We start from the raw sequence: 27,532 nt of genomic DNA, 5'->3' as shown, positions 1-27,532 counted from the left end.
AAGGGTTGCAGGATTAATAAATATTGCTGCACTATTGATCAAATGACAAAGCAGGATTGCCTCACGCAGCAGAAGCCACTTGGCATGACTGCTCAACATCTAGTATGTTCTGTATTGTCCTAAATCATTCATATGAATCTTGTTCTACCTTTGTCATAAAATGGGCGTACTGTTGGCCTAAGTGACGAATGACAGCAAGGTACTTAGGACAACAAGTGTGTGTTTGTGCATGTGTGACAAGAATTTTTAATATCAGGTTGTGTGTGCGTGTGTACGTGTGTGGCAAAGACTGTGCTCTTGAACTCTCGCGTTCATCTCTCATTTTTTGTGTGAATAAAGTTTTCACATCGGAGTCATGCTTAATCAATTGTATTATTTTCTCTGAAGATTGAAAATGAGTGGGAGCGAATGACAAATGGAAGAGACACGCTCCTTTCATTTCACCTACTAGTGGTGTGAAGGGGGGACTGGCTGCAACCATTTGCGCTGCTTCCACGGGGTGGTATTAGTTCTGCGGTGATTTTTGTCAAATGGTTCATATAGGGCAGTATCAAAAGATGAAAGGTTTTTTTTTAGAAATAATCCAGAAACATCACGGTTTCCAAGAATATCATGATAGTCTGAACTGAATAAACAGATCTTGCGACAACATCCCGTTATTTTTTTCACTGTATCAACCTCCCCCTCTAACACCAGCAGAGAGGAACAGAGTATCAATCTGATGCTGTCCACCGTTTCCAGGGTGAAAATCCCCCTAAGGAAGCATCCAAAAGCTGCTAATTAAAACGGTTGAGGGGGGAAAAAAATCAACCGAAAGAGGAAAAAGACAGGATAACAGGGGCATTGAGAGGATAAAAAAAAGAAAAAAAAAGAAAATACAATCGTTTGGAAAAATCCTAGACGAATAGATCTCACGCCAAACGAAAAACGGGTAAATATGAAATGCGCTCTTGTCTGCAAGCGTTGTCAGAAAATGATAGTGTTTGTGTTTTGATATCAATTGTTGCTATTTATCTGCGTATAGAGAATCAATCAGCACCGGTCGGCGTTGGACAGCTCCGTGCGTCCTCCCCCTTCTCTGTGTCTCTGCCTCTCTATCTGCTAGAGCTGAAATGCTGCTTGTAGCCTAAGAAGCCGTGTCGATGTGTCTATTCGCTTTTTTATTTTTTTATTTTATGTAATAGTCTATAGGGCTGCACAGTTCGTGATAAAAATCCGGACCGATGTCGAAAAGCCATGTCAAGTCGTGCTACCGCTGGAATTAAGCATCTAATTGCCTCTGCCTTCTTCTTGCAGGAACGATTCTTGGGGAACCTGGTCCACAAAAGGATGTAAAACGGTGCTTACAGATGCATCCCATACAAAATGCTTATGTGATCGTGTATCTACCTTCGCCATTTTGGCTCAGCAACCAAGAGAAATAGTAAGTAGGCTATTGATTTGTTATTCAATGTAGCTGGTATAGGCTAATGTAAGGAGAAATGTAGCCAATGTGCAGGTTCTGATGGGAATTTAATCTCGGGTGTGCTAATTCCATTAAATAGTTCAATACTAAGGCTAGATTGTGGTCTTTTTTCTAGTTTGTACATAGATTTAGATAACTCTGTGCATGCGCGGGCGTGTGTGTGTGTGTGTGCGCGCGCGCGTGTGTACGTGCACGCGGGAGGGTGTGTGCATGCTGATGCGTGTGTCAGTGTCTCTTTATCTCATCAATCAATGGGAATTCGGTCTGGATTGAAGATTAAAGTTGTGAATTCTAAGAAGATGTAGGCTTTTTAACAAGGCATAGAGATTACTGAACCAGGTTGTGAGATCATGTGTGGAGGCGGTACATATGTCAGTTAGACAACTGTAGGGGAACTATATAATTCCTTAACAAGATAAAGTAATTAAATTTGAGAACATCTTTACAGTATAGCCTCCCAGCATCCGGATACATTAATAATCAAGCAAAAGAAAGAGGAAGCTACGTATATCTACTTTACTGTCAGGCCTGCATCATTCACCAGCAATGTACAGAACAGCCTATATGAATTAAGCCATAAAGATACTGATTTGCTCATGGCTGGTGTGTATAATGTGTGTGTAAAACCACATCTGCATACTTCTTATGAAGTTGTAAATTGTAGGCCTGTATAAGCACAACTGCCTCGAATAATTTCAAATACGACTGGCAAGACAGATGAACAGAATTGACTGTAAAAGTCTATTTTGTTGAACTTGATCTTATGTTTTTGTTTTAGTCTTCATTATTTTATAACACCATTTTCAGCAGGGATGCATGGAAAGTTTGGGGAACAATATTTTTTAACGTAATGATCTATCTGCCCACTCATGCACCTCAAACCTCACAGTATATTAAGGAATCCACTGTGTATTATTCAAATTGGCTGTGGTCGTTTTGGCTCTGGACAACAATAAAGGTTTACTGTATGTACCACATCAAACCTCCCACTGACTGGTGTGTCTTGCTCTGTCTCCTCCACAGACCATGGAGTACTCAGGGGTCCCATCTGTGACATTGATAGTTGGCTGTGGTCTGTCTTGCCTCGCCTTGATCACGTTGGCAGTGATCTATGCTGTGCTATGGAGGTAATTACCACACATTAGATCATAACTGGATGGTAAACAACTCACTTATATGATTTAGTGATATTTTGTGCATTTATAATATTCTCTTTGTTTTCTGATCATGGTCAAGTCATCCTAACTGGAGACAGAAAATGTAATGTCAGCATTACAACTGTGAAACTGTGAGAGGATTTGGATAATGCATTGAGTCATTTTCTTTTTTATTTCTTTAGGTATATTCGATCTGAACGGTCTATCATCCTACTCAACTTCTGCTTATCCATAATCTGCTCGAACATATTGATCCTTGTTGGACAAACGCAGACCCACAATGTGGTAAGTGTCTATTCAGCATACTTTACTAAACGTGGAGTTCTAATGGCTGTTTTGTAATCATCAGAGGATTTAACTCAGATCTGCTTCAGGGCAATGGTTCAGTGGAAAAAAGTAAACCAAATAATAATCCACTGTGGCCTTGTCCAGGTTTGAATAGAGCTCACTTCATCTAGTACTCTTCTAAACATCTACTTTGGACTACTTTGGCTCTACCATTTCTATTGCTCGGCCACTGAGAGCATTGTTTATGAAGCAGTATATGAAACTATACTGCAACAGCTGTATGGTACAGTATTTATGATTTTCCTGTTTATGATTTAACAGACAGGACAATGCTGGGAACTCGTATCCATCTAGCTCACCCTGGTCATTATTTTCACTTGATGGGTTTTACTTTCCTCTATTGCCAAACGTCCAATCCAAAAAATAGTGTCTTGGTTTTATACATATGTATGCCACATGTTTATGCCAAATGCTGGCTCTGTTATTGGAAGTCCAATAACAAGAATATAACAGCATTATTATAGCCTCTTTCATGCAAAGTACTCATTTTCTGTGGGCTTGTAGACATATTTCAAGCAAATGGAATATAAAGAGTTTCTAATGCCTCTATAAGATGTAGATCTACTTTGCTCTGGCTCGGGACCATTAGTCTTTAGTCAGGTGTTACATTGTCCTCTGGTAAACTTGAGACAACCCCAATCTGTTGGCACTGAGACAGTGATGATCATGAATTGCAATTAAAAGTGAGAGGCCATAAAGAAAACTAAAAAATGAGCACAAAAAGGACAGTCAAATCACTTTGAGATGAAATATTGATACTGGTTTTATTGCCATAGTTCGAAGCAATGGCACAGCAATCATTAACAAGTCAGCATAGTTTAGCAGTTAGGAGCTTCTACAGTGTATGGGAGTGTGTAAGATACGGCCATGCAGGGAGGAGGAATCCACATAGGGAGACATGATGCACAGGTCAATCAAAGCCTAATGAAATTATTGTGCTGCCTCCCTGGAAGTATCCTCTAATGGTGACAATAAAACCCAGCTTAAGAGTTGGGTTGGAGGCTAAAAGCAGCTCTGTTAGTTAGATTTGCTGTGCAGCGTGCATTACTGAAATGACTTGGAGCAACCATGGAAGGATACGATGAAGCCGTTTTTGCTCGGATCTCAATGAGAAGTGAAGTTCAGATCTAGTCAGCAGGATTCAAAATGCCAACCGCCACAGTTAAAGGAACAACTGTTTCCAATAAATATGTATCACTGCCTCCCTCCAGCTTTGTAACTGGCCAGTAAACAAGTGGCTAATGTAAAAGATTGTTTGGCAAACAGTAGTTGGGATTTACAAGCTGCCCACACAGATGCCCTTCTCAGTGAGTTGGCAGCACTACAGAATGACACATTGCCCTATTACACAGACATTTTATTTTACAGCCATATCCTCAATATACCTGTACCTTCCTGAAGGGTCACACAGCATTGGGAAGTTTTTTTCTCATCTCATTAGGTAGTGCTGTATCTGTTCCTTAATCCGTGCTGCTACTATTTCAGCCAATTAACAAGCCAGTGTTTTAGTATTGGATCATGCTTACCTTGCAGCAGCCATAGATTTTAGTGCAGTTCAAAAGTGCGTCTAAAACATTGCCAAGAGCCTTCTAAAACACCAGCAAGGAGTTATGTCACATATTATAAAATATGCGGGTATTCCATCAGTAAAAATACACTGTTGGCACAGAACAGTACGGTCGCTCTCATTGTGTTTAGATATGATTTGTAATGGGAAGAAATGGGGTTACCAGCAGTTGGGGCTGACTTTACTCACATGCATTGCATACTAATAGTGTGTGGAAATCATGAACCTAACCCCATATACATTTAGGACAATTGTTCCCATGTCCTATGAAAAATTAATAGTGAAATGAAGAATATGAAAACATGCTGTCTCTGAAGTGTGTTTTGGATGCACTTTGGAGTCATTGCAATTTCAATTCAGTTCCTGAAGAGGCAATAGATGGAAGAAAAGCTGTGGGACTTAGATGTAAAGTAATTATTACTCACGTACTGGTGGATTGATCCTTAACGGCTATAAATATGGATAAAATTAGTGTTATTTTATAAGTAACTGTAATCATTCAGTGCAAATTGCATTGGTTGTTACATTGACTTTTATCTGATGATTCTCGTGAACCATCAAAAGGCTGCATTCACACATGACAAGTTTATCTGCTTCTTTGCTAGCCTAACAGATCTGACATGCACTAGTATCCAAGGCCATGGATGCACAAAGCTGTAGGCCATTTATAGTGTTGAGTTGATTTGAAGGCTTGTCAGATTTAATCAAGGCCCCCGTCATCTCCTGTCTTGATTATGAGGACCACCACTTAACATGGAACACTCACTGCTAATAAGATATCTGTCTCTGAAATCTGCAAAGCGAGTAGGTAGTTTCCAGAAAATTCCCTAAATTCCACTGACATACTGAAGATGACATTTCAGTGTCTCTCAAAGTGAGTGGAGGAATCTACTACCTTGAGTGACTCACAGAGAGACTTCAAATTACAAAACTCTCTAATGGGCCAACATTGTCAAACCGTACCGTACCGTAACTACTCTAATGCAATTGTAAAAGCTAAAGATGCAGCACCATCTAAAACTTCTTCAGACTTATTTGGAAATGCATCTATATGGTAGCAAACTTTATGACATTCAATTTGGAGATCATTATGATTGGATTAAGAGAAACAACCTTAATTTCATTGTATTTTGAATTAAAAACAGTGAATTTAGACACTTGAATGGAAAATACCAAAATCTAAACTACAGTACAATTACATAACTATGCTAGAATTTTGCCTGCTTCTTCTTTCTCACTCTCCTGAAGAGCTTCCAGTGTGAGTGTCTCCATTGGAAAGAGACCAGGCCAGCTATGCCAAGCCTATCAGTGCCTACAGTAAAATGCATTGTTGTAGGTCCAGTCAAGTTAGTAGTAAACTGCCTTTGTCTTGTCTTCATTGTGCTTTAGCTCTAAAGCTTCCAAGACATATTTATTATTAGCTCTCCTGCTGTAATAACATTTGAGAAATATTTCAGCTGTTTGATTAGACATAGAAGCCAGTGTTTGAGTGGTAGGCCGGCAAGAGGAGAAAACATGGCCCATGTGTGGGTTTAATTGCCATGCTGCCTCATACTGCTTCATTTTTTTTTTTCTCTGTCTCTCGCAAGAAGTGTATATAATTGGCTCCGCTGTTTATGGATTCAGAGTTGCTCATTGTCTAATAGAAATCATCTCTTTGTTGCCGAGGTGTCCTTTGGGAGCCGGAAGTCAGTGAGTCGCCTTTGCTTCTGCTTTGTCCTCTGTCTTTGTTCATCTTGCTTTATGGCAATAAGACAAACAAGGGATGCAGACACAGTTTGGGTTGGCAGTTAAAGTAGACTGCTAGAGATTATACCCATGACATTGTTTTAGCGTGTAATGAATAATATGGTTTAAATTAAGGGGGGTGGAGGTCTAAGTACCCATGCTCTATGTCAGCCTGTCAGTGTTTGCCTCTGTACTCAGTGTCCTTCCACTGTTCAGAGAAGAGAATGAAAATAAAAGCAGAGCACCAGCCGATGCTGAGCTATATGAAATGGTAATGACTGGCTCTTAACATGTCATAAAGTCACATCTGTTGTTGTTTTAATGTGCAAATGAGAGGACAGGAGCATTGTTACTACAGATAACCCTATCCTTCTGGAGACAAACACTGAACTCAGCTATATATCTGTATTAGCTGGATCCTAATCACCCATTAGATGTTTAGGCACCTAAACCCTTCAGGGGATTAGAAAGTATCGCCTTTTGTTTAAATACTGCATGTCATGTATCAACAGATGTGTTATCAAAACAGATTGCTGTCATCGAAATTGAATATCCCTGTATTCAAGTAGAGATTGAAAATTCTCCATTTAAATACAGGGATTGGGCTTGGAGTGTATTTTTTGGACTTGTGTTGCGCTCTACCTACTTGATGCATGCTTTCTTTTCCTCTACATTTGCAAAACATGTCAGAATCTTTAAAATAATACCCACAAGGTGCAGCTGAAATGGTAATACAGGCAGGGAATACATTTACACACAATACGATATACACAATACCATGGTAATACATTTGCTTTTGAGCCAGGAAGAATGGTAAAACAATCTGAAAAATAAAGTACAATATGCAAAATGCCAAGGATAGAGAATTGAGTATGTTCAGCTGATGCAATGTCTTTTAAAGAAATGGGTTGTTACTTGTTACTAAATCAATTTCAATACCTCATTTTTTATTTATTTTAAATTATTTTCATGATATTGAAGCAATGTACTGTATACATAAATACATTATGAACCTACTGCATAAAAACATTAGAGATGACTTTATATATATATGTATATGGTTGATGTATTATATATACATTTTAAGCAAAGAATGGAAATGGCATTTGCATATTACTACAGTGGAAGCAGGTACATGTTGATACAAGGCAGAAAAATATAAAAACAGGCATGTTGGAGGTCACATAGACTTTATAACAGAATAACTTAGCAGTACGTATTCCTCCTGCGGTGAATATTTGGCAGCTTGGACTTTGCTCTTGAACTCCAGAGTTTATCCTCCTCTCTCCCAGATTCTAATTCACTCTCCCTATGGGGTGTTTGTTTGCTGGCCATGGAGGGGAGAGCAGCCCTTAACAAGCCTCCTTGAGATGTAATGAGGTGAAGGGAGTCGTTTTCACATCACTCCTCTGAAGTCTTAGAGAGCTCAAAATACCGCCAACCAGGTTTAAGTAATGAGGACAACCCGACCTTAGCGTCTGCCCTGTTTCACCTTGTAGAGTGCATGCACACACAGGTACACAAAGACACACAGGTACACACAGACACACTCTCTGCAAAGTCCTCCCGGTGTTTGTATGATTCTAGTCTGCCTCTTCCTCCTTTCTCTGAACTTACACAGTCTACTTAGAGTAACTACACTTTACACTTTATAGGGATAGTGTCTTCCAAGCCCAGCAAGCTTGACCTCCCTTACAATGAGGCGCAGGAAGCAGGGATTTGATTTATCATGTGTATTCCATTCAAAGGTTAAGCTTTAACACTGAATGGTGGGTGAATAATTTGAATATAAACAGAGGCAATAACAACATACAGTACATGACCCATTATTAGGTGCAGCACCTCTGTAAGAGGCTCTGTGTCTTCTTTTGTTTGTTGTTTGTTGATCTGTTCTTGCATAATGCTTTTTGCTATGCGCAGTGCTTAGGGGAATTACAGAAGGCGGCACCACAGACCTTAAATGGATAGAAAGGACACTTCCTAGTGTATCGTAATGTTTCCTTTGGTACAGCTAACATGGCTTCTGTACAGTTTTGATAATGTTGTCATGTAAATGAACATTGATTCATGTGTGGACAGAACATGAGACTCAGAAAGTGAGAATGTTCATCACAGCTGCCACTGGGATGTTCTTCCAGATGATGTTGTTGCCATGGTAACACATCAGCTTTCTGACTCTCATGCATCAAATCAACGCTGATTTCCATGACAACATCATCAAGCATTCAGTGGCAGCCATGGTAAGTGTACCATGTACCAATGACCATTCAGGAGCGTAGATTTGAATGGGAATGAGTTCTATCAATTTAAATTGTATGGGAAGTGCAGAGCAGTGCCCCAGAGCCCTGCATGAATACTATGTGCACTCATATACCAGGCAGTACGGTAGAAGTCACTCAAGCATGAGCCAGCTCTGCATTGGTGCGCAGTACATTCACATACCAGGAAGTAGCTCAGTGACTTTCTAACTGTAGTCGATGCATGAATTAAATATTTTGTTCAGCGATTCTCTTAGTTCCAACAACACTGTGCTACCATGGCACTTTGGTGTTAACAGGTGGAGTTTTTAAAGTCACTCCAGTCATGCATATACCTCCATCCCCATCCTTCTACCTGAGCACCTAGAAAGCTTGTTGCTTGATTTTAAAGCTTTACAAGGTCTGCTTTTGCATCTACAATCACATTCTTACAAAAAAAAAACACTCCTCAGCAGTACAAGACAGTATATGCAGTACAACTGATGTGCTTCCCTCCAGCATGCAAATTCACAGATCACTTCAATTTTTATTGCAACAATAGTGAAAATATTAGAAGTCAAACATTGTACAGATTAAGTCAGTCTTCAATTCAATAATTAGAAAGGTTTCTAAATTGGAGATACTGACAGTAAACCAGACTTAAATCTTTATAAGACCAATAACCTGGGGCTCTAAGGAAAATAATTGAATCAATCAATTAATCCTTAATTCTTAATTCTAGGAGGCTGTTCTTAGCCTAACAATGTGGCAAATTGAAATCCCTTTTCACGTCACTTCAGCAATGTGTCACTGCTCCTCTCTTCATTCTGTTGGTCTTCACTGAAATATGGAGCAATATGTGCAACAGTTTATGCCAATTGGGCTTTGAGGCTCTGACTATTTGAGAAAGCATTAAGACTTGGCCCAGACCTCTTAGCCGGAGCGCAGCCAGGCCGCCGCGAGACATACTCAAATTTTCAGGCCTGACCTTAAACTCCCATTATTGAACTGTCTTGAAGAACAGCCCTCGCCACCCCCTACCCCACCTTCAGGTCTCTCTACGTCAGCTCTGCAATCTTTTAATGTGGTCCCTTCCTCAGTTCCTCTGTTTCCATGGATACTGCCACAGTGTGCTCAACATCTCCCAGCATTTGCCTCTCTAAAGGGCAGTGTGAACTCACTTCAACCAATGTTATCATTATGTCCTTATTAGGGTTGTCAAAGGCATCGATACTTTGATAAGTATCGATACTAAAAATTTAAAAAGGATACAATACTCATTTGCAGCAGTATCGATACCAGCAGTGCTTTCTCTTAATGAAAAATCAAACATTAGCCACACACACACACACACACACACACACACACAAGAATTTCGAGAGGTTAGCAAAAGCTGCCGTTTCAACATCACTGAAGCATTAAACATTATGATTGATCATAAACGTTAACGTACCCTGCACATCATCCGTTTTGGTTTAGCTAGCAAACCAAATGTTAGCTACAGAGCTAGCTAACGTTATCAAGTAGGTTTGCCAGATGCCGGTTTTCGACCGGACTGTCCGGTTTTCAGATGCATTGTCCGGGCCCGGTCAGAAGGCTCGACCGGACGTTGAAATGTCCGATTAAAATCATTCTGTCAATAATAATCCACTAACACTAGCCCTGCTGATTTTTCCCTATCATTGGTGGGTATCTGTTGCTTCAACAAGCTAAAAGTGTTCTGATAGGCTGATGACTAGAGCAGGGTAATCTGCTGTGTAAATGCAAAGTTTTGAATGAGTTTTATCGGGCCTACGTTGTGGAGAAGCTGTCTGTCTGTCTGTCCGTCCGTCTGTCTGTTTGCACCGGGATTTCCCCCTGCGTTGTCGGATATTAAGGGACTAGTTTGGGTCTCTGTGTCTGTGTTTTTTTGCTTAGTTGCTTTACAGTCTATGCTGCAGAGGCCAGGAGGCAATATGATGTTTCACATGCTTGTGCAGTATAAGCTCACTCATGTTAAAATTATATTTTAACATTAAAACAATATTTAAAAAAAAAAGATTGAAAATTCATTTCCCCCCCCCGTGGTATCGAAAATGGTATCGCATGTCGATATTTTCCTGGATATTGTATCGAAGTTAGAAATTCTAGTATCGTGACAACCCTAGTCCTTATACCTTCGTCTCTTTTCGAATGCGGGGTACATGCATTTTATTTACAAGCTTGTGTAGAACTACTGAGGCTGATGGATACAGATTCTAGCTAAATGAACCATGAAACATAATGGTTGCATATGACCTGTTTCCAGGGAACAAGGCAGGATCTATTTTCAGCATCCTGGACAGCACATGAGCAACAATATAACTAGACTTATTCTTACATATAAGTCAGTATGGCTATATGACAGCCACACACGCCTGACAGGCAATTACTGTTACAGCATACAAGAGAAAATAATGAGTTAAATATACTGTAGCTGTCAATCAAACATACCATTTGTCTTTGTTGGTTTTGCCTTCCATTAGGACTCAAATATGATCGTCTCCTTCACTCAATAAAGGGCAAAACTCTACATGTTTATGTCAAATTGCTGTTGTACCAATTCTATAATAAGAGCTCCCTCATTTATTTGTCATGGTTCAGTCCAATACTGATCACATACAGCACAGGAGAAAGCTGACATGCAGTTCAATGAATTTGAAATCCGTCTGGAAAAAGGCAAAAGCAACATTTCAGAAGTAGGAGATAGCGATGACACTGCAGAGTGAAAGTAGGTGCAAATGACATTTTCTTATCAATAGCTTGCCAATTAATTTAGGATTCATTCCTCAAAATGGGTATGTGTGTTATTTCAACAAAAGCTCAGTGGTGTCTGCACCTGTAATTACCTCATGGGCAGGTGGCAGTGATGTCATTAGCATGCCATAAGACAAAATAAGTCTTTCATTTAGTTTTAATTTAGAATCGTAGTGCATTTCAGTTTCTTTTCCTATGGCCCATGAGACATAGAGTAGTTCAATATTGAACACTGTAGTCATGAACAAAGTAAGGTTTGCCTTGCCCCATGTTGAACTGATGAACACATTTCCATTAAGAATAAACTGATACAAATGAGAAAGGTGACTGTGACAATAGACCATAATGTTTTCAGAAGATACAGGTTAATATTTCTAATTATTTTCAGCACTACAAGAAAGTGTTTTCAAATAAGCATTTAATGTTGTTGACCTCTTGTTTTCTTGTTTCCAGCCTTAGGAGAGTGTTGTTAATGTAGACACACGTTGATTGAATTATCCTTAACCATGTGAATAGAGTGGCTTCATTCCCTGTTGGAACAGTCTAATTACATCAAAATATTCTGAAAGTGAAACATTAACACAGAGGATCCTGATCAAGTTCCGGCTGTCTTATGAGCTGTGTTACGATGTGAAATTCAGTTTATGATGTCAAAACATTGAAATGATCAATGTATCCTATCCATGTATCAGTGGTGATTATAGTTTGTCAGCACTACTTCAAAGTTGGGCATTAAAAAAAAGTCCACAGCCCTGCCAATTACAATCAAGTATTCAACAAAGACAATACAGAGAAGTGCGTCCTCCCACGCTCCAAACCAGCCACTTAACAAGGCACAGGTGCTCTACAATACTGGACAATTATAATGGAAAAAGGCACCCATAGGCCACTTCCAACAGGACTAACCCACAGACGGAGCACTCAACAATTACAGCACTAATATTTTATTATGAAGGGGCAAGAATAAAATGTTTTGGCATAACAGGCACCTGGGCATAGAAATAGCCTATAGATACCTTTTTCTATTCAACAGAGACATTAAATAAAGGATAGAATTGATATATATACATTCAGTATACACACATATTTACTGAATGTGCATGCACTCATGCGTTCTGAAAAACAATTGTTAACTGGATCCACATCGGCGTAATGAACATGCCTCGTGGCTGTAGGTAAACAGAATTTCATATTTCTCAGGCATGAGGTAATGCAGGATTACTGTCCCCCATGCTCCCCATGAACGCTACAGGGGATGGATGGATTTAGTGTGGTTTTCTCAATGGGGATGTAAAGTGTACGGAAGATCTCACAGTATGGCGTGGACGCCCTGGGATGAGCTGATACACTTCAATCGTTCCCTCTTTGTGCAGTATCACTCAGATTACCACAGCTTCACACTGCAAATAATCAGCGGCCCTGAACTGAAACAGCTTAATCTCTTCTTACTCACAAATGTCAGTGCGCATTGACAAGATTCTTAAGGATACTTCTTTATTTCTAATCCTCTTTTAAACAATCACATTTGGAGATGCTTTTCTGCGGAACAATGATGGACAAGCTAATGAAGCCGAAAAATGCCTCTCCATTGTCAAGTCCAAATGCAATCTCTGCCGCCTCTAATGTGCACATTCTGTATCAGCTGAGCAGCGTTGTGGTTTGTTACCCTCCTCTCTGTGTAAAACAGTTGACCTTGGCTCACATGCCTCCAGGTAGGATCCCTAGCATACTAATGAGGGTTAGTGCAGAGGAATGCTACGCCACGTCTTTTTGTGTCAGCTCGCCTGGCTCTGATCTTTAGTACTATTGCCACTTCTGTTGCTGCAGTCATATGGTGCAAACTGACACTTTGTTTCGCTCACTGCACAGGATAGTGTTATATTAGCTGGCCAGGCAAATGCTGTTGCGGTTGCAAGAAAGGTCCAAGGAAATGAATGAATGAGAACTATCAACAGAATTGACACATTTCAGCAGGGGGCCTCCTGCTCAGGAATCTGTACTTGTGGAATTTGATGGACTCTGCACTTAAGTCGCAGCCGACTTAATATCAGCTGATGTGTTATCATGTTGCAGCTCTGCATTCTCTAAATTAATTTATATATTAGATCTTTTAAGCAGCATAGTCTATTCTATTCTAGTATGCTGCATTTCTGTCAAAGTGAAGCTTTCTTCGAGCCTAAATAAACTTATCTCCTCCTGTCCTTTGCTCCGTGTGTCAATAGGGCGTCTGCATCATGACGACAGCCTTTCTGCACTTCTTCTTCCTGGCATCGTTCTGCTGGGTCCTGACAGAGGCTTGGCAGTCCTACATGGCCGTGACAGGGAAGGTTCGGACCAGGCTCATCCGCAAGCGCTTTCTGTGTCTGGGATGGGGTAAGCAGCGTGTTTCCTAAACCTTTCCTTTATCTCTCACCATACCTCCCTACTGCCGTTTTGGTCTCAAGGTCTCTTTCCAGGGTTTGTCTCCATGTTACTGTATGTCTTTTCCCTCTACTGTTCTCCTCCTCTCTCTCATTTGCCATCTGTGGAGCGGCTGGATCTTCATCCTGTCAGGTTCTCTGTCGCAATGCCTTTGTGCTGCCTTCAAACTATCTGAGGGTTAGATAAATGGACTGGCCTTGGGCAATGGAGGCGGCTGACCGGGGCGGTTCTCCCACAGCAGTTTGCACCGACCTTATGTCTGATAAATAGTGTGTAAGCCAACCATTTGGACTACAGTAGAACCTCATTTATCTAAACCCCCTGGGAATGGGGTTCAGGAGAATGAAATGTTTGTAGAACTGACATGTATTTAATTTATATACTAAAGCTTGGTTTAATAAATGTACAAACATACATATTCTAGTTCAAATGTTTTTTATTTTGAATTTTGCAACAGGCATAAACAAAAACAGAAACGAGCACGCAGGCCCGAACATGGTAAACAAAGCAACAACAAATTAAGGAGCACACCTACTGAGGAGGCTACCCCTAAACCCCCCCCACCCCCCACCCCCCACACCCAGAGACTTCAGAGATTACAAACATACATATTCTGAAATGCTTTGTAGAGACTAATGTTCAGTTGGTAACTTGAAATGGTTTAAATTGCATGAGTCACAGAGGAAACACCAACAATAATGTTGCATAACTAATTGAATATTTGCTGTATTGCCACACTTTTCACTCCTGGGCATTTATTAGACAGGAATGCCTGAGGTTTAGATAATTATGGTTCTGCTGTACATATATGCAAGGATGTGCATCGTATGTTCCTTGTACTTCTATATCACATCATGAAAAGATAAATTCATTACAGTTATACATCAAATGGAAATCTTTCAGTGTGCACACATTTCTGTCAATGAACACACTTCAGACAAACATGCAGTTAAATTCCTATGTATTAATATTTATATAAAAGATTTTAATCTTTTCATTTGATAGATGTCACTCTGAATCCTTGTCCAAAAGGCTCTTACTTGCAGACTTCAGAAATCTCTCCTTTAAAAAAAATCAATTTGATTATGAAAGAGCCCACACTCATTCTTCTTGTTACCTAGCAACAAACAAGGCTCTCTTAGTCATTGCAGTGGCACTGCTTGCTGGAAAAAAGTAGAGACAGGAAAGGCTGTTCTCCGATGATATAGATGTATGAAAATACCATAACCGACCATCATTAGATGTTTAGTAAAATACTGATTTTCTCATGGGATGACAGCGAGAGCTCCATTACATAATATGAACTATTTTGCTATACAATGTCTTAAAATCAACATTACCATACTGTAATCCACTGTACAGTACCATCTCTGTTCATACAGAACACAAAAACATTTTCAGAATTGATTTTTGAATGGAGATACAGCACAAGGCACCTATGGCCTCTCGTCTTAATTCAGCCTGCTTGAAGTGCAGCGTCTTGGCCGGGCTGTTGCCTGCATGGTGATTTATGACGTGCTTCTGTATACTAGGCACTCTTTACCTCTTCAACACTGCAGAGAGGCACTGGATGGCCACAGGGTCCTTGCCTTTTGCCTCCAGGAAACTGATTGCATCAATAGCACCTGCCTGCGCTGCTCCAAGAGGGAAGGTGTTAATATTCTGAGCACACTCCAGCGAGGACAGAATGCAACTATCCATTACACCAATCCATATTGAGAAGGCATAGAGCAAAAATCCCTTCATATATAAGGGTGGGGAAAGTGGCAGATCCTTTGGTTTTCTCATATGGTCGTCTAGATGCGATGTGCTGCTGCCGTTTCGTCAAAACTCAGTGTAGTTTGTTTTCTACTGGCACTTAATGCAATATGTTGATTGAACTGTGCAGGCTATATTGAAATGCATATAGTTGATAGTAGTCTGTCAGAGGGGTTTTGTAATCTTCCTTCCTAGACTGTAGCTTCTAATGGAGTGAGTCTAGCTGCACTTCGTTTAATGACTGGAAGGCATGGGAGCCTATTTATTCTATATAGAACTGGGCTTAAGTTCCCCTCAGTTTTGACAAGCAACTAGAACTGTTTGAATAACTATTGATTTTTTTCTCTTTTAAAGGATTACCAGCCTTAGTGGTTGCTGTTTCAATGGGATTCACAAAAACAAAGGGCTATGGGACACCCCTGTAGTAAGTAGCATATCCTTTTTGTTTGCTTTTTGATTTACTGTTATTATTCAGTGTGCATGCAGTAGATTCATGGAAATACTCATAGTGATGATCAAACGCTTCTTCAGTACTATGCTTATCCTAAACAGTGCCATAAACAAAGTCCCAAACAATGCTTTGAACTTAATTTGTCTGGTATCTTCTATTAGCTTCCTAGCAAAAGTATTGATGCAAATGGGTTTCTAACCCAACCCGACACAAACCAGATCAAATTTCAAAAGAGCGCGACATGGCCCCAATTTCTTGTGAGTTGTTTCCCTGCTGGATACCAAATGCATAAACAGTGCTTAAAATCTCTTTAGCATTTTATTACCCTGTGAAACTTTGGAAATAGAACTACAGCATATGGCTCTACTCCCCTAACAATTGAAGAGAATACAATTGTATACTGGTGTGCACCATTAAGTTGATGGATGTTAATTTGTTGGTGGGAGTTTACTATGTTCTCCTGCTCTCCCTGCAGCTGTTGGCTGTCTCTGGAAGGTGGGCTCCTGTATGCCTTTGTTGGACCTGCAGCCGCTGTCGTTCTGGTATGTTTCTGTCATCAAAATGTCAAGTTCAAACATTTTGATAGTGAGAAGGAATGCAATATAAACAAGTGATAACCCTTCACTGTCCAGGTCAATTATTTAGAGGCAATGTCATGGTAATTACCAGGAAATCTCTAAATTTACAACACAGAACCATGACATTGTCAGTAATATAATCAAGTAATATCTATTGCTCCTTTTTGCTACTTAACTTATTTATTGTAAGACAATCATTCCTTGGTATCCAGAAACATTGGCAGATAGCTAAGAAGGCTTGACTGAATGACCAATGACCTAATCTTTCGATGAGACTTGACTGAATGTTTTTATAATTGTGTTGTTCAAGAATCAATGTAGTGGTGGGTCAACAAGGAAGAGTTGCCAAAGATCTGATTTCTATACAGTAGCTCAAAACACTGTATGACTAAGCTGTATGACTAAGTCCCCCAGCACTTGACACCGTTTAGTATGATGGACACTTGAGGCATCAGAAAATATTCACAACTGTTTTCACCACAAGCATTGATATTTCTGTGTGTGAACTAGTTGTCCTGTTTACCCCTAATTAAATTTTAACAAAGCAATATCAGGAGAGAAACGTCTCAATTGATTCAAACTTGCATAGCTTGGAAATAATGATTACAGTCTTGGTGTCATTAACTTTATTGACCGCTGTAGATGGGATGCATGCATGCTGCTTGTTTTCACACAAGGCAGGGCCCATATCAAACCATAATGTAGCATTCTCAAAGGTGTCATCATGTTGCAGACACCACTGTGTTGCATGTGAACAAAATGTTGCAGTGAAAATGGCAAACAGTAGCGAAAAAAACCCTCAAATTTAAAAGTGAAAGTAATGACAGTTTCCCATCAAGCAATGTGCTCAACCAATGCCCTCTCATTTACACAATGGTGCTCCATGTTCTGGTGAAGTTATGAGCTGGATATGTGTTAGATTTGTTCAAAAATACTGGGACATTTTCATCACCTTGTGTTTACGTTGTTGCACAGAGAAAATTACATCAAGAATGTGATTATGCAAGTCTGTGTCAGAGGGACAGAGGACACAGAATATTGGAACCGATTTTCCATCATCAAACCTCCGTTCTGTCGTGGGATTTGAAATAATTTCAAACATTAAGAAAGTGACAGTCCCAGTGTGAACATCAGCTACATGAAAACCTAACCAAGTCTTAGTGTGCTATGGCTTTCATTTGGGCTGAACCTCAGAGGAGCACAAACCAATCTCTGCAAAAATGACACAGAGGAAACAAGCCGCTGCAGTGAGAATGAAGAACATACTGCTGTTATCACTTTATTGATACTGTAACATCATAATCACACAGTACAACTGTTTCAAAGTGACAAGGCTTGTTAAATAAAAGGTTACCAAAAAGTATTTCTATAAATACTTGATGTGCTCTTTTCTCTCAGCTAGAGGGATTTGATATAGATTATAGTGTTGAAGATTTTTCTACGCAGCCTCATCTGCCTCAGTTTTCCATTAGTGTAGGCACAGCTAACTCTAGGAAAAGGTGCCTTTGAAAAGACGAGTGATTCTTGTCAGGCAGATCTTTCCTTAAGGCTGTTGTGTTGGGCTGAGTGTGCAGGGCATGCCTCATCTATTGGCTGAAATGTCACAGCGATGAGCAAACAATACAAAGCTAGAGGTCAGATGGAAAATCGAGAAAAAAGTGCCTGCAAGCTAATGACATCAATCATTTATTCCCTGTGGAGGATGCCTCGCTGTAACATCCAATAATACATTCAACATTTTTGGTGAAATGAGCTTGTTGCAGCTGATGAATTGAAAAACTAATACTCCTGCATTCCTCCCTGCTGATAGGTCAACATGGTGATTGGCATCCTGGTGTTTAATAAGCTAGTGTCCAGAGATGGCATACTGGACAAGAAGCTGAAGCATCGAGCAGGGTATGACAGCACATTCTCGTTAGTACCTCTTGTTTTTCTTATCACTAAGATTCCCACTTATAACCTCACAGTAAAAATATACACATCCTTTGATTCTTTTTTTTCCATATGGAGATTTAGACCCCCTTTTCTTGCTGTTGAGAGGAAATTAGAAGCATAAACATAAAGAGGTCAGATCTCTCTCGGGAGCGACATTGCAACGTATTTCTTTGGCAGAATCAGTCCAAGATGAAAATCCTTGAAACACCCACATATTGGCTCTTTCTGCTGTGCCTAATATGGCGGGGAAACTTTAAAGTCAGGGTAGCGGTGCGGGAGTTGTTCATGTCATGTTGTTGTTTCTATGTCCCACAGACAGATGAGTGAGCCGCATACAGGATTAACTCTCAAGTGTGCCAAATGTGGTGTTGTATCAACAACTGCTTTATCAGCAACTACAGCTAGCAATGCGATGTAAGTGCCTATCAATGTCTCCGAATCAATACGATGACGCTACAGGGAGCCTGTGCATGTACAGCGTGTCCACCTCTACAATTTAGACTCTCAGACCACTGCAGCATAAGCTGATGTCCCAGTTCCAGCCACAGCCAGAGTACATTAGACTTACATAGAGTTTTACAGAGGAATAGCTTATACTGTACTACATAAAGACAAGCGATTTTACATGCTTATTGAGCATTTGTCCGGCTTGATGGCTTGTATAACCCCTACCCTAAATTCTTCAAATATGAATCATGCATGCTAAAATGCTGCTGGGATTATGGAGTGAAAAAGCCACGATGGGGATAATGTATATTGGTTGGCGGTGCAGACCTTATTATTCCATCTATACCCATTTACCTGCTTTTATTTCCTCTGCTTTTATCCCCCTCTCTCTGTCTCTCTCTCTCGCAGGGCGTCCCTGTGGAGCTCCTGTGTTGTCCTACCTCTGCTGGCGTTGACCTGGATGTCTGCAGTGCTGGCCATGACAGACAAGCGCTCCATCCTCTTTCAGATCCTCTTCGCTGTCTTTGACTCGCTGCAGGGTTTTGTCATTGTGATGGTGCACTGCATCCTTAGGAGAGAGGTAGAGGATGGTTTGACTTCTGTGCTCTTCGTTCACTCACCCTCTAAAAATACACTTAACCTGGAGATTCATTGGTCTAACCCTTCGTTTGAAATATTACTCAATCACTGACTAAATGCCAGAGGGTTTGATCATGTGCTTATCCATTTAGTATCATAGGAACCAATTGAACTTGTTCCTAATATTAATCAACTTCATCAATTCTAAGTGCTATAGGTTAACACAAGAGAAAATGGAAATTGTTTTATTATATGTAGCATGATTTCAGTGTCACTGCACACTCTCAAAAAGTACAATATTTACCTTTTGTCACTTGACAAAGCTCCTAATAACAAAATGCGCAATGATGAACTTTTTTCAGAGTGCATGTCTTATTTTGTCTTAACCATAGGCGATATGCAGCATTATGCACGTGATGAAAGACTGACAGATTCTCCCTGTCTTTAGGTACAAGATGCTTTCAGATGTCGGCTCAGAAACTGCCAAGACCCAATCAATGCTGATGCAACAGGAACCTTCCCTAATGGGCATGCTCAGATAATGGTAGGCACCGTTATCCCCAGTTATCTGTAACCATTAGATCCTCTTTAATTTCACTGGACCCAATGTTCCCTGGTTATTTATGATACACATGCATACCTCCTTGCTCTCCACTGACCTTCATTTAACTTGTGCTCTTGATGCATTTTTTTTCATTCTTTATTATTCAGTTTAATATGGCCTCTACTAGATGAGGCATTGTTTCCCACAGGTTCATAATTTTCTAGATAACGCTTTGGTAAAACCGCAATTACATGCAGTGTAGACACTTGGCCCTCTGATAAATTACAACAATTCTCTTTGGTTTTCTTAGGCCCTAAGCCCAGTCCGCTATTTCTGTTTGATTTAACTTACTGTTCATGTTTGCCATGTATCCCTCTCATTTCCCATGCCTCTCGCAGGGTAATAGAGGACTGTTCTCTAACTGACCTTTGAAATGGGACACCAATCTCTTCATCTAGCACAATGCCACTGGCACATCATAGCAATGATCCGCCATTAGTATTCTAATATCCCTCAGATTGAAATAGTTTTCACAGTAGCAGAATGGTGTCAGGGCCCCCTGGTTCAATGCAGTCATTAGCAGCAAGCACAAAATGTTTTCCAGCTGCTGTTGTTACTGCTGCAATTGCAGTTTTTACATGGATGTTTCGCTGATATATTGTTAGAATGAAGGAGAAAAACTAGACCGTTGGCTTTGTATTTTCCCGGTGAAGCACTGAGAAACAGTATCAAAAGGTTATTGAGCTTAATCTGACTATCTGGCTAGATATGGATGCATCTATTTTTGTAGATATGCAGTACACAAACAGCATAGAATTATTTTTAGGATTATTTGTTATTTACGGCAGTACTGATCATTTGACTGTCTTGCACCTACAGACCGACTTCGAGAAAGACGTGGATATCGCCTGCCGATCAGGTAAGGAACAGATGGTCTGCTGTTAACAAAGTTTCTATCGCTTTGCCTTTAAAAGCCCAAAAGAGGTTACACAGTAAAAAATAGCTCCGGTTACATAACAACCAACAATCCCCACAGGAGTTTTTCGCAGTTATCAAAACACTGAATTTCATTTGAGAACAAAACATCAGTGTAAAGAGAGCTGTTGGATATTCACTTTATTTGTCGGATATACCGCGTTGTTGAAATTGAAATGTAAGTGAAAACCATTAAAACAGGAGTGGGTTTATGTGTCCTGGAAAAGATTGCCATAAATGTGAATAACAATAGCTTTTTCCATCATCTACCAGCGGCGCTGTGTGATAATGTTTTTTCATTAACATGTGGACACATGGAACAGACCGTGATCATGCATAAGTGCTAATGTGCCTGATTCTGTAAGGGTCATTTCTGATGGGTTCTCTTTTTATTTGTTAAATCATAGAAATGGGAAAGTAATGTTTGTTGGGGTGATTCCTTCCTCTAGTTCTTCTGTACCTTTGAGCCACATTACGTATTGATAAATGAGCCTGTGATTTAATAGTAACATGTGAAGAAATGTTTCACATAAGAGCTCCTAAGAGATTGTGCTGATCATTCTCAGTGACAAGAAAATGACCCAGTGCAAATTACAAGAGCAGCTGGTAATGCATATGACTAGTGGTGGCAAGTTGCACCAGTCTGGGGCCTTGTCCCCTTCCAATCCCCTCCAAGTTAGAAGAGAACAATCTAAATGGATCTGCTGGGAGTCACCAAGTTGACCATTATTCAGAGCTCTCAGAAACACAGCTTGTTAGAGAGGAGAGTGGCTGTCTGACCATAATGCTCCTCTGGCCCACATTACTCATGCTGTACACTCCCTCAGAGCAACAGTGGAAACACCCGATACAAAAAAGCAGAGCAGACAGGTATCATTCATAAATCATGGCCAGATTCAGACTGAAATAGAGCTGCAGTCGTAGAGATGCACTTAACAGATTACTCTCTGGACTCGCATAGTTTGAATTGGTTGCTTAAAACGAGGGATTATTGTCAATCCCGGCAAAAGGAATATTTTGCAGCCTCACACCCTACATTATGTAACAGTAATAAATTTGATCAAAAGCCCACTTCATTATGAATTCTAGTTCCCTTGACCGATAGACACTGTCTCCTGTGGCCACTCTACAGTAAATTAGGTTGAAACAAAAAGGCTAGTGGTAGATCTTTGTATCCTTGTAATCTCCTTGCAGGCCTTTTGTGAATAGACAAGGTAATCCCTGCTGATTCATGAGGCAAAGATTAAAATGCCCAGTGGTGGAGGGCAGAGTGTTTTTATAACCAGAGGGTATTTCTGATCAGATAGCCAGTGTTTTCTATTTGAATATTTGAGGCTTTACAAGGTGATCATTACCAAGTTAAGACAAGTAAACATGTCCTCCACCACGAATGATGCAGGCAGCCCTTGGGCCAATCAGTAACAAGTAAACAAACGTTGTAGCGCCCTCCTTAGGCCAATCAGTGTAATTTTCAAAATGCCGCAATGGAGTAATGACACGCATCATTCTTTGAAGTTTCATCAAAATCCAATCAGTGGCGTCCGAGATATTGTGTGTGATGGACAGACCGGGCCGATCCATATAGTCCCTCCCCTGATTTCATCATGGGGGACAATTAAGGACACCAACAACAGGGAGAATGTGAGAGAGAGAATGAGCCCATGCTACCTTAAAGTCGCAATGAAACGATGTTCTGAGAGCATCTTGCTTCCTTAATGTGATGTATTTCCTGTTCAAACAGGATATTAGGGCGGGACATAACACAGGGAGGGATCATCAAAGTGTAAATCAATGGGGCATCAGTTAGGGAGCAAGGCAGTTTTATTTGATGGGAAGGGAGGAGGGGCGGGATTGTTAAAAAATCTGTGATTTTTATTGGTTGCAATTTTTATGTAAGCCTCTTGGTACATGATGAAGTCACCACTAAAGATTTTCCATTTTTCAGGAAATAAAAGTAATGACATTTTGATATATAAATACAAGAAAATATTTTTTTTTGTCATTTTTTTGTCATAAATTGTCAAATAGGTGTATGGTGTGATAGGTAGAATGAGCTAAAAAGGTAAAAAACTGGTGGAATTCAGTGTGACTTTAGCAGCAGACAGAGTCACCTGTCTCTCCAGCTGGTACTTAGTACTCACACAATTGTGTCCCTTCCATCTAGTTGTAATGTTATACTAATTGGATATTTACAGTTATTTGTCCTGTCAGTTCATTATTATCTATACAGTACAGAATCCTTTGAGAATTGTCCTTTCAGGTGCATATTGATTTGAATTCTCTTGTTCTTTTGGCCTTGCACTGGATAATCCCAGGCAAACTCTTATGCCACTCGCATTGTAGAGTATTTCCCACTAATCCTTGCATCGCTCTGCCCTGCAGCTCTCCACAAAGACATGGGCTCTTGTCGCGCCGCCACCATAACAGGCACCCTCTCCCGCATTTCCCTCAACGACGAGGAGGATGAGAAGGCCCCTGAGGGCCTCAACTACTCCACGTTGCCTGGCAACATCATCTCCAAAGTGATCATCCAGCAGCCTTCAGCTCTGCACATGCCTTTGGGAGTGGGTGATCTGGGAGAGCAGTGCATGGCTGACAGCAACGCTGACATGCGCCGCACTGTTTACCTGTGCACCGACGACGCCATGCGCCAGAGCGACCAAGACATGGGCGGCCATGACATGGAGGGCCACTCGGCGCAGGGCCAGATGATGGAGACAGACTACATCGTCATGCCTCGGGCCTCGGCGGCGATGTCGGGGTCGGGGAACATGCCCACCCTCCTGAAAGAGGACAGCAAGATGAACATCACTATGGATACGCTGCCGCATGAGAGGCTGATGCATTACAAGATGAGCCCTGACTTCAATATCAGCCCGTCAGGCTTGGACCACATGAATGTGAACCTGGAGCAGCAGTATCCTAGCGCTCCGGAGCACATGCAGAACCTGCCCTTTGAACCTCGCACGGCTGTTAAGAACTTCCTAGCCGAGATGGAGGAGAATACGGGGCTTTCAAGGAGCGAGACAGGGTCCACAATATCTATGAGCTCCTTAGAGGTACATATGCTCAGGTGTACGAAGCTCAGAGGGTTCAGAGCTGCTTTCTATACTGTACCACACTGCTAAAAATGTATGGATGTAGTGTGTACACAACTTACTTACTTTAAATTGATGATTTAAAATCTAATAACCTCATGTTTTGTTTTTACAGAGAAGAAAGTCACGATATTCGGATCTGGACTTTGAGGTACGTAAACAAATTGTTTTGTTTTGTTTTTTTTAAGTATATGCATCTAGCTTTTTTATTCAGAGAAAAGCCATTTTTTGCAGTTGTGTTTGTCATTTGATTTACTATTACTTTTTGTGGCACTTAAGCTTATTGGAGTTACACAGCCTTGACTCCACAAGATTTATTGATATGCTGTGTAGTTAAGGTAAAAGCAAGGCTGTCAACTGACAAACAGGGCAGCAGTTCTCATCTACATTTTGTCCTTCTCCATCTCCTACATCCATTAGCTATACGTTAATTTCCAAAATGTATGCTTTTAAAGTCATTTGCACATTTCACATCTGATTTTACCACTGGTTTCAACAATGATTATATTGGCTTGCAAACCAAGGAAGTAAATACATAATCAAACCCCCTTTGACAGGTTTCAGCATTTCCTTTGCATTGTTTAATCAGGCTTTACTGCATATATAATGTACAAACTTACAAAGTAAAGGAAACGTGTAAAATGAAGGGTTCTGGCAGCTGTTAAGGCGTGGGCTGCATTTTCTTAGCTTGGTTTAGGTCCACGCAGAGTGCAAGGCTTGGGCCAGGGTTTGACTACAACACCTGAAGCAGGATTTCCCTTACATCAGCAAAATCGAAATGAAGGGAAGGGAATGTCATGGAAGAATTATGCTGAATCCAGACACTCCAGCCGATGCAAATTAAACAGTTCTGGAGGCTCGCAGTGTCCCAACAACCTAGCTGAACACATTATGTTGGTGTTTCCTTTATTTTGGCAGTTACGTGTATATATGCAGAGACAAAAAGATTTGTTTCAAACCGGGCCTATCAGTAAACTGCCATGACACACTAACAAATTGAACAGAGTTGGAGGGGGTGGAGAGGAAGATGCATTTCCATTATTGGCTTTCAATACCAAAAAAAAAACCCTTGCCATTGCAGAAAGTCATGCACACCAGGAAAAGACACATGGAGCTGTTCCAGGAACTGAATCAGAAATTTCAAACCCTGGACCGATTTCGAGACATACCAAATATGGGCAGCATGGTGAGTAACAGGAAACCAGGGGGGTGGCTGTCAGCCAATTAGAGAGAACGGCATCCAAATACCCTGTTTATATATCCGGTGCAGGACACATAATGTGTGATTGTGCAAATGAGCAGTTATCTAGCTAATGTATTCATGTGGAAGTGAAGCCTGCTATACCTAGTGGGCTTGCCAGCAACTGGCGGGGGACTAGAGTGGGGGCTAGAGTGGGGGCTAGTGTGGGGGCTAGTGTGGGGGCTAGTGTGGGGGCTAGTATGGGGGCTAGTGCGGGGGCTAGTGTGGGGGCTAGTGTGGGGGCTAGTGTGGGGGCTAGTGTGGGGGCTAGTATGGGGGCTAGTGCGGGGGCTGGCCCCTCTGCACTGAAGCATTTTCTCCACAAGGCCAGTCTTAGGGAAGGAGGACCTTTGGTAATCCAGTTGCAATAGAGTGCATCCATTCCAATGCAAGGCCATGAATGCACTTTTATTTACATGCATATTTATCTACTCAGCAACCCCATCATTATTCCATTAATGCATGGCAGATTATTTAATCTATCAACATCTATACAAATATTACCTTGAGTTTGCTATTCACTTAGTGTAAGTGTGTGTGGGGATTCTTTTCCTGTAACTTCTTTTGTCACATTGGATATAGAAGTCATGTTCCAATGCAACTTATAGGTTTCTTCTTAATTCTTCCTGACCCTGCTGCAAATAAAAGTCCAATCATCCGTCTCCACACCTGGCTGGAGCTGTAGACAATGGGGATGTCAAGCTTTATCCATCTCTCTCAGACAAGCGGGAATGTTTTCTGTATTGAATGTAACAAATAGAAATTGGGCTGGTGACCAAACAGAGCCACACTATTGTATGTGTATAGACACTGTCAGCTACACAGCAGCCTTTTGGCTGCATGTAATCCTTTTTCACTCACATTTCAATCACCCCCACAGCACAATGTAATTTGCCGCTTGTTGCTTAGTTACCACTGCAAGGACTTTTGTATAGAAAACGATAACTACATCCTCACTCCCCCTTTTCCTTTTTTTTCCCAAATGAATCTACTGCAGAGCTGACTGCAGACATTAGTAACCATTTTATATTCTCTGACTGGGAGCAGCTTCTCTCTCTTATTTGCTATAGAGTCTGTGGGACTGTCAGTGAGAGCACATTCAGATGAATGGCTCACAGATGAAGCCCATATAGTCTACCGGAGTTTCTGGGCTTGAGGAAGGCACAATCCACTACGACTCCATGATAGTAGTGTAACCATGTTCACATTTAATACACTACCATTATCTTTTGTTATCTGATGCTTTTCACAGCATTATACCATTATTTTCAATTAGCAGGGGTTAGGATTTGATGCAGTACCCTTTTCAAATCAAGTGCCTTTATGGGGCAATGTTTTTTTGAAAATAAAAGTATGAGTTTCGCCCTAGAAGATGTCATGCTACTAATATCACACCCCCTGGGCCATGTTCACAGGACAAGGCAATGCCAAACAAGAACCCATGGGAGAGCTACAATCCAGCCTGTGAGTACCAGAATTACGCCACTATGAATGTACTAGAATCTGACACCAAGGACTCACTGGAGATGACGCCTGCAGAGTGGGAAAAGTGTGTCAACCTGCCCTTAGACGTCCAGGAGGGAGACTTCCAAACGGAGGTCTAAAGGTGGAAAACTAAGAAATGCAAACTAGGAAAGGAGGAGAGAGGATGTATTTTGCACTGAAAAAAGCTACAGACTTTTCTAACAGCCTTGGCATACATATCTGGATAATACGAGTGTGGCAGGGACATTATGTGCCAATACAATATAAGGACTGAGGAGAGGGAAAAAAGAAAAAAGGGAAAAAAACATCAGTGTTACTTTTTGTATTCTCACTAGTGTACTTAGTGTGGGGCAGCCTGGTGTACAATATTTACCATCATGTGTTTCAAAATATCTGTTGAGGAATTGGCTAAAAAAGGTAATCTCTCTAGATGAAACCTCAAAAAGCAAATGACATGCCATGTCGTCCCAGCTTCGTTGGGTCTAGTTTTGATTTCATAAAACTGGACCCGGGAGCACAATGTATATATTTATGCAGGTTTTTAAAAAGTTTATAACAGTCTGTTTGGCCATTACTACACTTTTTACTTTATAATATAAAACATGGGAGGCAAAGAGGATTTTTTCTGTCATATTAAAATGAATGTTTGTCAAGCTACATTCTTCATTGCTTTAAATGCAATAAAGATAATACTCACTTTTATATAAATAATATATTTCACAACTTTAATACTGCAGAATCTGC

The 27,532-nt window shown here is 40.7% G+C and overlaps 1 protein-coding gene across 1 annotated transcript in view; it reads left to right on the top strand.

Annotated features, from left to right (window-relative positions):
• The window catches only part of adgrb3 (adhesion G protein-coupled receptor B3), a 122,563-nt gene extending 95,407 nt beyond the window's left edge, over positions 1-27,156 (top strand). Inside the window, exons 16-30 of the mRNA XM_071913017.2 lie at positions 1,297-1,423; positions 2,489-2,592; positions 2,805-2,907; positions 13,500-13,650; positions 15,811-15,880; positions 16,383-16,449; positions 18,296-18,381; positions 18,736-18,834; positions 19,276-19,447; positions 19,895-19,990; positions 20,870-20,909; positions 23,348-24,024; positions 24,179-24,214; positions 25,145-25,249; positions 26,719-27,156. Coding sequence (XP_071769118.1) covers positions 1,297-1,423; positions 2,489-2,592; positions 2,805-2,907; positions 13,500-13,650; positions 15,811-15,880; positions 16,383-16,449; positions 18,296-18,381; positions 18,736-18,834; positions 19,276-19,447; positions 19,895-19,990; positions 20,870-20,909; positions 23,348-24,024; positions 24,179-24,214; positions 25,145-25,249; positions 26,719-26,907 — 2,122 coding nt within the window. The 3' untranslated portion in view covers positions 26,908-27,156. The remainder of the gene's footprint in view (positions 1-1,296; positions 1,424-2,488; positions 2,593-2,804; positions 2,908-13,499; positions 13,651-15,810; positions 15,881-16,382; positions 16,450-18,295; positions 18,382-18,735; positions 18,835-19,275; positions 19,448-19,894; positions 19,991-20,869; positions 20,910-23,347; positions 24,025-24,178; positions 24,215-25,144; positions 25,250-26,718) is intronic.
• Positions 27,157-27,532: the final 376 nt, after the last annotated feature.

The sequence above is a fragment of the Centroberyx gerrardi genome, chromosome 15 (genome assembly GCF_048128805.1).
Source record: "Centroberyx gerrardi isolate f3 chromosome 15, fCenGer3.hap1.cur.20231027, whole genome shotgun sequence".
In the NCBI taxonomy this organism is placed as follows: domain Eukaryota; kingdom Metazoa; phylum Chordata; class Actinopteri; order Beryciformes; family Berycidae; genus Centroberyx; species Centroberyx gerrardi.
This window is presented reverse-complemented; position numbering and strand designations above follow the sequence as displayed.